This window comes from Urocampus carinirostris, chromosome 12 (assembly GCF_059441175.1).
Source record: "Urocampus carinirostris isolate Australia breed hairy pipefish chromosome 12, RoL_Ucar_1.0, whole genome shotgun sequence".
Classification (NCBI taxonomy): domain Eukaryota; kingdom Metazoa; phylum Chordata; class Actinopteri; order Syngnathiformes; family Syngnathidae; genus Urocampus; species Urocampus carinirostris.
In genome coordinates, this window is record NC_142360.1 from 16,203,216 (window position 1) to 16,217,155 (window position 13,940).

The 13,940-nt window shown below is 38.0% G+C and overlaps 1 protein-coding gene across 1 annotated transcript; it reads left to right on the forward strand.

The window, feature by feature from the left end:
• Positions 1-53: 53 nt before the first annotated feature.
• mpv17l2 (MPV17 mitochondrial inner membrane protein like 2) lies at positions 54-12,623 on the forward strand. Its single transcript, XM_088349608.1, has 5 exons — positions 54-360; positions 6,448-6,609; positions 6,817-6,893; positions 9,524-9,652; positions 11,583-12,623. The coding sequence occupies exons 1-5, from the start codon at positions 171-173 to the stop codon at positions 11,685-11,687; spliced, it is 663 nt and encodes a 220-aa protein (XP_088205734.1). The 5' UTR covers positions 54-170; the 3' UTR covers positions 11,688-12,623.
• The last annotated feature ends 1,317 nt before the right edge of the window (positions 12,624-13,940 follow it).

Genomic DNA, 13,940 nt, shown 5'->3' on the forward strand with positions numbered 1-13,940 from the left:
TTTCAGACAGCACGACTTCTCTTCAATCATTTCCTCTTTTCGTTTCTCACCACTACGTCATCAGGTTACGTCTTGTCATTGGGGAAGACACGCGGCTGGAGTTTTGGCCGCTAAATCTGTCCCAAAACGAACTTTCTAGATGACAGCGTTGTTTCTACGAACAATACAAGATGCTTCCCCGGGTCGGCAAAGAGTTTGTCGTCCGCATAAAGTTCTCGTGGCGTCAAATGTTCCAAGGCCGGTATCTGCTACTCACTAACACACTAAGCGGAGGGGGAATGTTGGCGCTCGGTGACTTCCTTCAGCAGAGCCGAGAAAAGCACAAGGACCCCACCAAAATCCGAGACTGGAACAGGACAGGTAAGATCGCTGGAGGGCAAAGTACGGCCCGCGGGCCACACGTGGCACGTCAGGTTTTCTTCAGCCGGCCTGCCGAACCAAAATGATAAATAGTAAATAAAGGACTACATATTCAAAAGTCAAGTCATATTTTTTGTATAGCCCTAAATCACAAGGGGTCTGAAAGGGCTGCTCAGACCACATATTATTACAAACTACAGACTATTATTACACCATCCCCTGATCTAAAACCTACATGAGGGCAACGAAAAACTCAACAACCTCAGCATAAGGAAAATGAAGAAACATTGAGAAGGGGGACCGCACACGAGGTAACCCCTCTTCCAGGATGGCCACGCTGCAACGGATGTTGCAATAATAAACAATACATAGATATTGTCAACATGAAATATAGGTCATTCATAAATTATAGAATAGAAGTGTGTTTTAAGCCTAGATTGAAACTGTTCCACTGATGTTGCAGATCAAATCTCGAGGGGCTGTGCATTCCACAGCACCGGGGCCCGAATGGAGAATGATTTTTGTCCCCATTTTCATTTTGTGTGTCTACAACAAAAAACTAAGTTGACAAAATGACTATAAATTTAAACATCCAATTTAGTGCTTAAAAACTGGGACTTAATATATTGTTTTTATTCTGAACAAAATAAAATACGATCAAAATACTGCAGAAATACTACAGTAATACTATATTTCAAACATATTACTATAAAAATATTACACCAGAAATACCTAAGAAAGTACAACCACAGTGATGTTACAAAAATATCTTTTAAAAACAATCTACAAAAGTACTACCGATGAAATACTACAAAAAGATTACAAAAATGCTTCAGCGATACAACTTTGGAAATGCTGTACGACAGGAATACAACGACAGTAAACATGGCTTGACTTAAGAGAAAATACTTTACTCATACAGTACATTTCACCTGAAATACTACAAGAATACAACTACAGTAATATTTTGAAATACACACTACTGTAATAATATCATACAAAAATACTTATACAGATGTTTACACCAGGAATACTGAAAATACTACTACAGTAATATTACAAAAATACTGTAGAGATAATAAAAACCTAAAAAGAAAATTCTACAAAAATTTGCAAAAATACTACAAATAACAACTGGAAATACTTCAAAAACACTTGCATAGAAATACTCTAAAAATAAAACTACAGTAATACCATAATAGGAAAGTACTACAACAGAAATATTACACAAGAAATAACACAAAATTACAACTACATTAATGTTATTAAAATGCTATAGAAATACTACTGTAATAATGTAATACAAAATACTACCACAGAAATATTACACAAGAAATAATACAAAATTACAACTACAGTAATGTTATTAAAATACTATAGACATACTACTACAGCAAAATAATACAAAATACTACTACGGAAATATTACACGTGAAATACTACTAAAACAACTACAGTAATGTAAAAATACTACTACAGAAATACAATAATACAAAAATACTACTACAGAAATAATACACCAGAAGTACCCCCCCCCAAAAAAAACAGTAATATTACAAAAATATGAAAGCTATACTACAGAAACTCTACAAAAATACTCCAGAAATACCACAAAAATACAACTACAGTAATACTCCAAAAATATGACGTACGAAAAAGTTCTACTATGGAAATATTGCAAAATTACGACATAAATAATACCAAAATGTTACCATAGAAATTCTAAAAGAATACTACAGACATAAGACTACAAATACACTACTACAAAAATGCTACAAACTTGCACTCGCTGGCCGGATTGGGTTAAAAATACTTGGCAGAGGTTCTGAGAGAGTAGGGAAAAATATATATATATCTTTTTGTATCTGTCGATGGTCTCAGATCCGATACATCAGCAATAAACAAGGACAACAGACAATGTAGACCTAATTTGCATCTATGAATAAATATGCATTCAGGTATCTAAATGTCCATGTTGTATTCATTAACATGGTTTTGAAAAACTCCGAATTAACACAAAATAATACATGAGGTCCTTGTTTTTAATCACTGAATTGGCTGGATTCAAAAAATTCAAAATGCAATAAGGCTACATGAGAAATTTATTTTTCTCGCGTAAAATTTGATAAAAATCTTGATGACATTTTTGTGTTCTTAATGCTTTCATCAAACAACACCAAGCGTTTAGAATTGTGACATATTTCAACATATTTTCGCTTGTTTGAGCTAGAGGGCGGCCCTGCCTCACTCATGTACATACATATCATTCCTTCCCAACCCCACACACCCAAAGCATTAGTGAGTCCAGCTTTTGACAACATAATAACTTGTGGGCGGAACTAAGAATGGCTGTACATAATGTATAATATATAATTTTGTATTATTGGATGGAGTCAGGGGTGGCACGGCAGATGAGGGGTTAGCGCACAGTTCTGAGGTCACAGAATCAAATCCATTTACCAGCCTCCCTGCGCGGAGTTTTCATGTTCTCTCTGGACACTCCTGTTTCCTTTTACATTCCAAAAACTTGCATGTCGGGCTAATTGGCCGGTCCAAATTGTCCCTAGGTGTGACTGAGCGAGTTAGTTGTCTGTCCCTGTGTGCCCTGCGACTGGCTGGCAACCAGTTCAGTGTGTATCCTGGCCACTGCCTAAATATAGCTGGGATGGGCTCCAGCACTCCGCGACCCTACATAGAATAAGCGGTGGAGATGATGGATGGATGGATTCAGGTAACACACTGCTAGTTCACATCTACCTTTCACCTCTACTGGTTTCCTGACTGCTTGAGTCAGCTAGGAGTCGAAAATACCCGGGAAAGGCCAAAGTCTTATTAAGATTTATATTGAATGTTCAAATTCACACACACACAAACACACCCCTTACCATGCATATACAACAAAGAGCAATTATGCTGTTGATAAATAAGTCATGTTTATTTGTATAGCCATTAATCACAAGTCTCAAAGAGCTGTATAAAACATAAATCTTTTAGTACAGAGCCGACTATACCGTTTAGCTTATCCAATAGGTTACAAAATAGATTGAATATACTGTTATTCATAAACTGAGGTAAGTTAATGATCCTACATTGGGGTCAAACAATAATATTTCACAATAGCCTTAGTTATGCAAATGGATGAAAATGCTTCCTGGAATAAATGGGGTGTCCCTGAAATTGGGAATGTTTACCAAAAATCTATAAATGAACCAAAAAGACAATAGAAGAGTAGGTCTGAATGCATAAAAAGGCACAATACTGGCCTTATGAACACACACATTTAGATGCTAAATAAACGGCACCAAAAAGAAAAATATTTTGTATTATTTGCCTTTATGTAATAAAAATGAATATAGTTTTTAACAATTTCTTTCATACAAAATTGTTGTCAGAATCACACCTGTCTGCATTTAATGTGGAATTGTGGATCTGCCACAATAAATAAATAAATACATACTTAACTTAAGTTGCTGAGGCTGTTAGTTGATGGTAATACAAGCTTTCAATTAAACTCAGTGCAGCTCTGCTTTCTTATTTCAATTTCAACTTTGTTGTCAAATATGCTCTATGCACAACATACAGCACAAATGAGATTGCTTACTCTTCTCCCCGTGCAAACATGTAATAGATGAGGCACAATACAATAACAAATATCCAATAGCAGCAAGAACAAATAGCAGAAAGCTTTAAGGACAAATAGTAGCAAGTTTACTTTTTTTTTTATTATGGAAAGCGCTAAATAATTGCAATCCTTTTAACATAAGAATATATTGTTTTCAAAATAATGTGCTAAGAATAGCCAGATTCCAAGTAGATCAGTTTTCCATTTATGTCAAAAGGTATAGAGGTGGGAAAGGGGGTAGGGCTGGGAGAGAATTCAGAGTCCCGTCAGCCTGAAGGAAGAAGCTGTCCTTAAGCCTGCCGGTTGTTGCTCTGAGAGACTGCGGTCTTTTCCCTGACGGCAGCAGGTTGAACAGCAGGTATTTGATTGAAAGTATTTTCATTCCTCCCAAAGGAATGTCACTATTTCAAAGCCACCACTCTAATTTGAGGTTGTTTTTAAAAATGGTTTTATTGATAGCATAGCTGAATTTCTTTTTGTGGAGGAGGGAAAGTGTCTGAGAGAGAAAGGCAATTGCCTGCAAAAAAGAGCCTCTTCATCCATGACTTGAACCAAGGTCAGCCACATTGAGGATTGTATTGAGACATTGTTTAAGGGGCTGGATCCACTCCATTTGAGCAGTCCTCCACAGGATGATTTATTATGGGGCAGGGGTCATTATTGTGGAAATTAGCCTCAGACTTTTTAACAATAAAGAAATTTGCTCTATCGTGTAATTTCACGCTTCACGGGTGTGAAGTCTTTGGAGGACTAATGGAAAATGACAGTTTTCTTAATAAAGTATGTCTCACTGAACCATAATTCTTCAGAGGAATTATTTCTCATAAAATGTTAAACATAAATAAATCTATTGTTTCAATGCTACACTATTCCCCTTTTAAAAACAATCAATACATTCCTTGTGATCTAAGTGTATATCATGTAATCTGGCACCCAAGACAGAGGGAGGCCATAAAATATTGAAATAAATCGTTTATTGTTTAGATCAAAGAAAGTTACGGGGTAAATTATTTACTGGTATTTTCAAATTGGCTTATGACAGTGATAGTTCTACTCGAATAGTCAATGTACTTGTCAGTGTCACATCATTTAGTGCTTTCTGTTTACACAAAAATTTGTTTACTTTTCTTCTTATTTTGTGGAAGCACTGTAAGGTCGTTTTTAATGTTCTGTAATTTAATTATTCATTAACTCCGTGCCAAAGGAAATAAAGCCAGTACATTTTAACTGATAAAGACTCTTGATAAGGGTGGGTAATTTAGTAAAATTGGTGATATCAGGGCACAATACGATTGTTCTTCAATAGAATTCGATCCTATTATACATGATTGAATACAGTACATACATTTGAAAAAATTGGGTCAAAAAGGTTCCCGAACCCTCTGATAGAATGTATTTTTGCTTATACTTAAATCAATACGTATATTTTTTTAATTATTAAATACTTTTTTACCCCCAGGAGGCAGTAAAGAACACACAACTGTTCCTTTCAACATCTTGAGGAACTGGAAACCTCCAAATTCAATCTGGGTTGTTCCCAATTTCGATAAAAGAAAAAAGACTACACATGACACTATAAACCATGATATCAGATCAGATAAAATCAGTTTTAGACAATACTCCAAGTCATAATATTGGTATCATTGTGAGCAAAAAAAGTGTTTTGGGAAATTCAAAATCTCTAACATATTTTCTGAAAGTATTTTCATGTTAATGCGTTATATCCCGCAGTTCAAACGTACGGCCTACGGGCCAGACCTGGCCCAGTGGATGTTTTAATACCGCTTGCCGTAAAATTCTCTCGCTCATTTCTATCAAAGTTTTTTTATAGTTTTTTAATAAATACAAATGAAATGCTCCTTTCTGCCATTCGAGGTCAGTAAAGGTGTAATAGAACTATCATCCAGTCTGGTTTCAAGTTTACTAAAATATTGTGCAGTATTTTCTCAGCCTGAGTAGGCCTTAGTCGTTTGATCTGATGTTATCAAGAGTTTACTGCTAAAACTCTTATTTTGTTCTTTTTTTCAAAGCCATATGTTTTAATCATTTTGGTCCTTTGGCAATTGAGGCAAGAAGATTTTTAGTCATAGCTCGCACTTGAGTTTTTTTGTTTATGCTGAGTTGATTTAGGTGTAAAGCAGCATTTACTCAACTGTTAAAATAAACAAATTGTTAACACCAGCAATGCCAAACATAACGATACTTTTTTAGATTGTTTGTGAATAAATGTGTTGTGCTTAGATCCCTTTATTATATTTTGTAGGGTAGGCTAAATATGTAGGCTGAATGATAAAGCATATTACTGAAAAACAAAGCAAATATTTGGCGTTGACATTTTTTTTATTGATCCAGCCCACCAGAGAACATAAAGTCTGAATCCAGTCCCCGAGTTCGACATGCTGGCATTATATGTATAAACCTCATCATAAATCCATATTTTTGTCTGTTTTTATGGTCCCAAACAGGTCGTATGTTTGCTGTGGGCTGCTCAATGGGCCCAGTGCTGCACTATTGGTACACGTGGCTGGACAGAAGATTTGTGGGCCACGCTTTGAAAACGGTTGTCAAGAAGGTTCTGGTGGATCAGGCCGTTGCTTCTCCGACGCTCGGCGCTTGGTACTTTTTAGGTGAGCATAGTCATTTATCGTTCTAGTTATTTGTTGGTTTGCTTAGCAGACATTTCTTTTATATCAGAATTAGTTCAATGGTTGTGTGCGATATTCATGCGTACTTTATAAGAGTCAAGCTCACTTGACACACGCAATTTATAGCCAACTTGTCAGGATGAAGCTCCTTGCTTACGCACGACTGCCTCACAATTGTGTTTATTGCAGGTATGGGGCTCATGGAGGGACACTCTTTATCCCATGGATGGGAGGAGTTTCAAGATAAATTCTGGGAATTTTATAAAGTAAGTGCATGTACATGAAAATTCAACGGGAATCATTGGAAGTGTGGGTTTAGTTTAGAAGTATTCAATGTTTTTCACTTCTTCACATTTAAGCCATGTCTACTAGGTCAATTAATAGGGGTGTCCCGATACAACTTTTTCCGTTCAGGATTGTTGTCCAACATAATATCATCCGGTCAAATCTCACTGAACATATGATACACCTTCAGGGTTTGTATGGCTGCTTGAATTTTAATTCTGTGTTTTCAAAGTCAGGAAAAGGCTTGAATTTTGGGTGAAGTGATTGAAAATGCTTGAAATTATTTCCATTGCCATCTTTAGATAAATACATTTTTTAAAAAGGGAGTAAAATGACGCCGACGGTAGCTCAAGTCCTCATTATCAAGTTGTCCTTTTCAAGAACAGACTCTTTCGGCTCAGCTCACAGGTTTTTATTTTTAATTATTATCAATATCAATATTAAAAATTGTTGGTGATAGGAATGAGTGGAGAGGTGTTGTGAAAGGATAGTAGGATGTTTGGACACGTTCTAAGGGATGGGCAGGGCACCCGTATGATGCAGCATCGGTAAACCAGTGAAAGCTGTCGGGCCCTGCTGTTGAACAGAAGTGTGTTGTGTCACCCTGAACCAAGTGACATGGCCGCTTTCTTGTGTCCCGTTTCATCTGGAGGGACGAAAGCATGACCAGCTTGGGTGCCGAGGTGACTAACTTGTTTGGGCATTTGTGTTGGCCATGGTCCCAAAAAATTGTGTGTGATTTTTTTTTTTGCTGCTTTTCCCCTTTTTTATTTTCTTTGTTTTTGTATGTGTTTGTCTTGCTGTCGGTCACCCCTCTCAAGGGATATGACCAGGGTAGATAGATAGAAATCAATATTAATAAAACATTATGCACCAAATGATTTAGTAATTAGTAGTTTTTAGTCAGGGATCCGCTGCAAAAACATGAAATATGAATTTAAATATTCACAGATCTGCAATAATGTTTTGTAAAATACCAAACAATTTTAGATATTTACACACTCAAGTGGAACAACAATACTAAATCCCTAAAAAGGAGAAAACAATAAAACATACATTGAAAATATTAACTTTTCAGTGCTATAAAAAATTGGTAAAAAACAAAAAAAAATCAACTACAGACGCTCCCCTACCACACGACCAGTCGACTTGAAAAAAATGTTAGATTGGAAAAAAATTTTGGGGGTGTCGAAAAATATCAGGGCATAGCTGTATGTTAGATTTTGTATTTTGTGCACATTTTTCCTAGTAGAAAAGAGTACTGTAGTCCTTCTTTCTGCCACTACCGGCATGTGGTGCTGTGAGAGGTCACCCAGAATCCACCCAGAAGAAGAAATCTGCTTCCTCTTTCTAGTTCATGTTAAACATACTACATATAGCGTACTTTATCTCTAGCGCGCTAAGGACTTTGAAGTTTTTATTGTTTAATATCTCGTGCATCCATTCAATGTGGTTGGTGTAAAGCACTGGGCACTCCGGTCCTGGAGGGCCATACGTCCTGCCAGATTTTGAAGTTTGCTCTTCTTTAACTCAGGTGATACAAATTATAACCTCGTTAGCAAGCTAGCAAGTGCTCGTTAACGATACTGGTGATTGGAATCACCTGTATTGGATCAGAGAAACCTCAAAAATCATGCAGAACATACGGCCCTCCAGGAACGGAGTGCCCAGGTCTGGTGTAAAGTGTAAAGAAGGGGCGAGCCGTTTTTTTTTTTATGAAAGTAGAATAAGAAAGCTTGATGAGGTTGAGAAAAGGGTTGGATTGCATTTTTTCAGCCACTTTCTACCACGGAGGATGTCGCGTAACCGCTAAAGCTTCAAAGTTAAACTTAACATTATTTATCTTTGTGAAATGTTACTTTTTTGTACAAAACAATACAGGTCACTTATACAAGCCAACATACTTAAATAAACCTTAAACATACAAACTATAGCACCGAAGCAACTTACAAACAAATTAAACATCCGAACGATTGTCCGGAATCTAGTTCAGAAGTAGGGCAGCGTCTGTATTGTTGTTTATAACTATTCACTTAAATTTATTTAAACAAATTTTGGTAATTTAATGCCTGATGTTTGAAAGTGCTTGAAAAGTGCTTGAATTTGGCCAAGAAAAAGGTGTACGAACCAAGACCAGCCTATCACAGTTGCGCCCACAGACAGTTACACACAAACGCACGCACACACACACACACACACACCCTGCCCCTGTGATAGCATTAGCTGTGTGCGGTCTGCTACAGAACACAATGTACAATACGATATCAATGACAAAAAGACAATTCAATCTAAAATCCGCAAAGCAGTAAACCAGCAATAACCGAAGAGCTGAGAGATCGAGGTCTTATCAGGTTTAAATTAAACCGAAAATGACGATTGCTCAAGCCTCAAGTACCTGCTTGAAGACCATAATTTTTCTTGACCTGAGCTCTGATGAACTCCGATGTCCTTTTGTGGTCAACATTAACTGAAAAATGACTACCCTCTGAGTTGAAATCGGATGGATTTTGTCCTTTCACTACCACCCACACCAAACGCGACTCCTAAATCAATGCACCGCAATTTATTGCCTTAAATCTGATTTTGTCTGCTTTCCCACTCTCATTGACAGGCCGACTGGTGCGTTTGGCCGGCAGCTCAGATGATCAACTTTTATTTCCTCTCACCCAAATTTCGCGTAGTGTACGTCAACACCGTCACCTTGGGATGGGACACCTACCTCTCTTATCTAAAACACAGAGTAAGTTGGCCTTGTTAGGACAAAGTGACTTTTATCTTCAATTTTCTTTATATCACTATCATGTGCAGTGTTTCTTTCAGCTGGGCTCCAGAACGGCTTTTCTGATTTTTGGTGTTGTTGGTTTAGACCACATATTACCAATAATAATGTAACATTATGCATGAAATCAATTCATTGAAACAGTATTAAACAATTGTATTATATTAATCCTTATTTTTCCACTCTACAGTAAACTTTTAATAACTTCTAATTTACACATTAAACTTTTTTTACACTTAGTAACTTTAAAGTCAAGCAACACCGAATCCCTAAGAAATAAATAATACAATAAAAAACAAATATTAAAATATTTATTTAGTGTTATAAAAAAGTATTTAATAAAATAACTTTAGACTATTTAGAACTCAACTGTAAACTAAAACAACACAGAACCTCTAAAACATGCAAAAGTAAAAATGAAAATGTCATCAACCAGTACAAGATCAGGACCCAAACGCGTGAGGTTTCTCTCACAAGCCTTTTATTTCACAGGAAATGGGGAGTCATGCACATAAGGCAGCAGTCTGGCGTGAAATGATAGGAAGCCGGAGGCTGATGAGATTGATACCAATTGCCCGAGTAGATATCGGACAAATGGGGTCGATACCGGACAGGAAGGCACTGACAGGATTGATAATGAAACAGGAAATCGAAATAAAACAGGACAAACTAGACGGGAACGAAAACTGGAGAGAATAATAAAGAGGACTAAAATAGATGGGAACGAAACTGGAAACTGATATTAAACAGGACAAAAACAAACGGGAACAATACCGGACAGGTAATGCCAACAGGAAACAGGACCAAGTCAAAACCCACGTCTTGCGGGGCAGAGGTTCGTTGACGGACCGACAAACGAAGAGTGAGAGCATTGAGCTTAAATAGACGGAAAGCCAATCTGTCAATGAGCCGCAGCTGGCGCCACACGGGCGGGGCCAATTGGGCGACATGGCAAGCGTGACAGAAAATGTGTTAAACCAAAAGAAAAATATCATCAATTTTTACTGGGTATTGGCATTTGGGAAGACCAAGCGCCTAATCTTTGAGGGACGGATTTGGGTTCTTATGTTCATGATGGACAATGTAGTCTCCTTTGGGGCAATTATTTTAATCAAAATGAGTTAAAATTGGGATAATTTTCCTGCTTTAATATATTTTTAACTTTTATTTTACTCTTACCTCTCTTGACCTGTTCCTGTGCTTGTTGGGCATCCCTGGCTCTCGGCTCAGCAAACAAATTAGCGCAGCGACAGAGCCAAAATCACACATACTAACCGAACAAACAATAAACCAAAAGCGAGTGAGATGAAAAAAAAGGGTGTAAGCGACCGCACCATGGCGTTTGCAGTTTTTTATATAATAAAATCATCATCTCATCTCATTCGCTGCGCCGCTTATCCTCAGTAGGGTCGCGAGGGTGCTGGAGCCCATCCCAGCAATTATCGGGCAGTGGGCAGGGGACACCCTGAACTGGTTGCCAGCCAATCGCAGGGCACACGGGGACAGACAACTCACTCGCTCAGTCACACCTAAGGACAATTCACCTGAACTGCATGTCTTTAGAATGTGGGAGGAAACCGGAGTGCCCGGAGGAAACCCACGCGAGCACGGGGAGAACATACAAACTCCGCACAGTAAGGCCGGGAGCTGGATTTGAACCCACGCAGGAGGTTCCCACGACCTCAGAACTGTGCCGCACACGCGCTAACCACTGCGCCGCCGTGCTGCCTACATAATAAAATATCTTTGTTATTTTCATTCACTTTTCACTTACATATATAACTATTGTTTTTTTTTAATCATACAAGTTTGAGACTCTGGCGGGACCAATTTTATAGCCGAGCAAGAGACTTTCAATGGAGGAAAAACTTAAAAAATGTTTTCTGTGCAGGATGGCGGTCAACCCTTAGAGTTATTAAAAGACAGCAGCATGGAAGAAACACAGAAGGAAGCACTCCCGGCATCCAAACCTCAGGAAGATAAAAGTGGATTGTAGAAATCATACTTCCTGTTTGTTTATAACTGCTGCAGTTGGACTGGACCACTTAGTCACTTTGCTGCGATGGAGATTTTCTCATCCATTTTCACAGGACTCCATGTATCATGTCTGAGTATTCAAAACATGAAATAATGCGTTCTTTTTGCCAGGACATTCTAAAGTTAAAATAAAACACACAAACAACTGAAGATTACTTTTTATTCTCCAAGACTAGTATTACAGTTTGTGGACTATTATAGGATTAAATTTGATCCTATTATTGACATTTGACAGCTGCACTAAGTTTTGCTTTTTCTACCAGTTTTTGGTAGTCCATCATGACACATAAAAATGTAATTTTATCCAGCAGGAAATATTTTCTGAACCATGGTTTGTATGGGTGCTTGAAATCATTGAAAATGCTTGAATTTTTGTGATCTTCCATCATCTGGCTGAGATCCTCATTGCAGCTCCCTTTGTTGCACGTGCAAGTATGTGAAATTCTTTTTTCATATTTTAGGGGTTTGGGTTGGCATTTGAAATTAAAAGTGCCTAATCTTTGGGTGAAGAGCTTGTAAATGCTTGAAATTGTTGCCATGCTTCTCAACTATTTCTTAATAAAATAATGCAGTTCGCTTGCTACTTGGACCTTGTGAACAACATGGACATTGTCTCCCTTTTAAAATGTCAAGACTGCATATTTTAGATAACTGTTGACTTCTACATGATCAAGTCAAGTATTTTATTTACAATATTGGGGTGTTGTCATAATGAAAGATATGAGTTACAAGTGTTTTTATTTTATTTTTCCTGAAAATATCATGTGGGAATATGACATAATCCTTACCACTCGATGTGATGGCGGGCTACTGAAAAAAAAAAGTACATAAGTAAATTGTTTGGTGTTTTATTTATATTTTATAAGTGTGTAATAAAACTCAAGGATATCAAATATACAGTATGTTGTCTTTTATGTTTGTGTTGCAAATCACTTTTAAGGAAAATAGTCTTTTAGTGACGGGTCTTGATAATATAAAACACAATTACTTTTCTCTGTAACGAGTAAATACATTTTGTAACACTACTTCTTGGTGCGTTTATATATATGTATTTATACTGTATATATATATATATATATATATATATATATATATATATATATATACATATATATAAATATATATATATAAAATATAGGAGGCACGGCAATTAGGTGGTTAGCGCACCGCGCCCATGACTGAGGTCAATGGATCCGTTCCAGCTACCGCAGCCTCTTCGTGAGAAGCTTCTGTTGGAGTTCTACACTAAATTATTTCCTGGCCGAGAGTCGCCCCACCACAGCAGTGGTGCTGGAGCCCATCCCAGCTATCCTCGGGCAGTGGGCAGGGGACATCCTGAACTGGTTACCAGCCAATCGCAGGGCACACATAGACACACACACTTGCTCATTCACACCTAGGGACATTTTTTGGAATTTGGGAGGAAACCCACGCAAGCACAAGGAGAACATGCAAACTCCGCACGGGGATGCTGCGATAGCTGACCTTGAACCCTGAACCTCTGCACAGTTAACCAACCCGCCTTGGCGCCCAGTTTGAATAATAAACACTGTACACATATATGCATTTTTTTACACATATTTCATCCATTTTACACAATTCAGAAAAATGACAGCAGTTGACTTGTATTTTCATAGTTGTGAATAATGTGTGTTATTTGAAATACACGGGCCTCCAGCTAATTATTTTATGTGTAGGAATACAGTGAATTCTCCCTCTCTACCTCCCCTCTGCCGTTCATTTTGAGAGACCAAGTCTGAGGTGAACTGTCCCCCACGCCTTCCCTAAGCTTTTCCTCATCTCAACGCACACCTTCACAGCAAGCACGGGCTTCAAAGCTGACACAAAGGGGTGCCCATTTGACAAGGGGCCAAGTCATATGTTGTTAGGCGACTGCCCGCCTCACCCGTGCCCAAAGTCGCGCCTGCGGAGTTTTCATGTTCTCCCCTTGCCTGCGTGGATTTCCTCTGCGCTCTCTGGCTTCCTCACACATTCCAAAAACATGCATGTCAGGTTAATCGGCTGGTCCAAATTGTCTTTCCGTGTAAATGAACGAGTGAGTGTCTGTCTCTGTGTGCCCTGCATCCAGTTCTGGATGTCCCCTGCTCACTGCCCCAAGATGGCTGGGATGTAATCCAGCGACCCCAGTGAGGATAAACAGCACAGGAAATGGGTGATTTTTAGAGAGAGAGAGAAAGAGAATGTGAGCGAG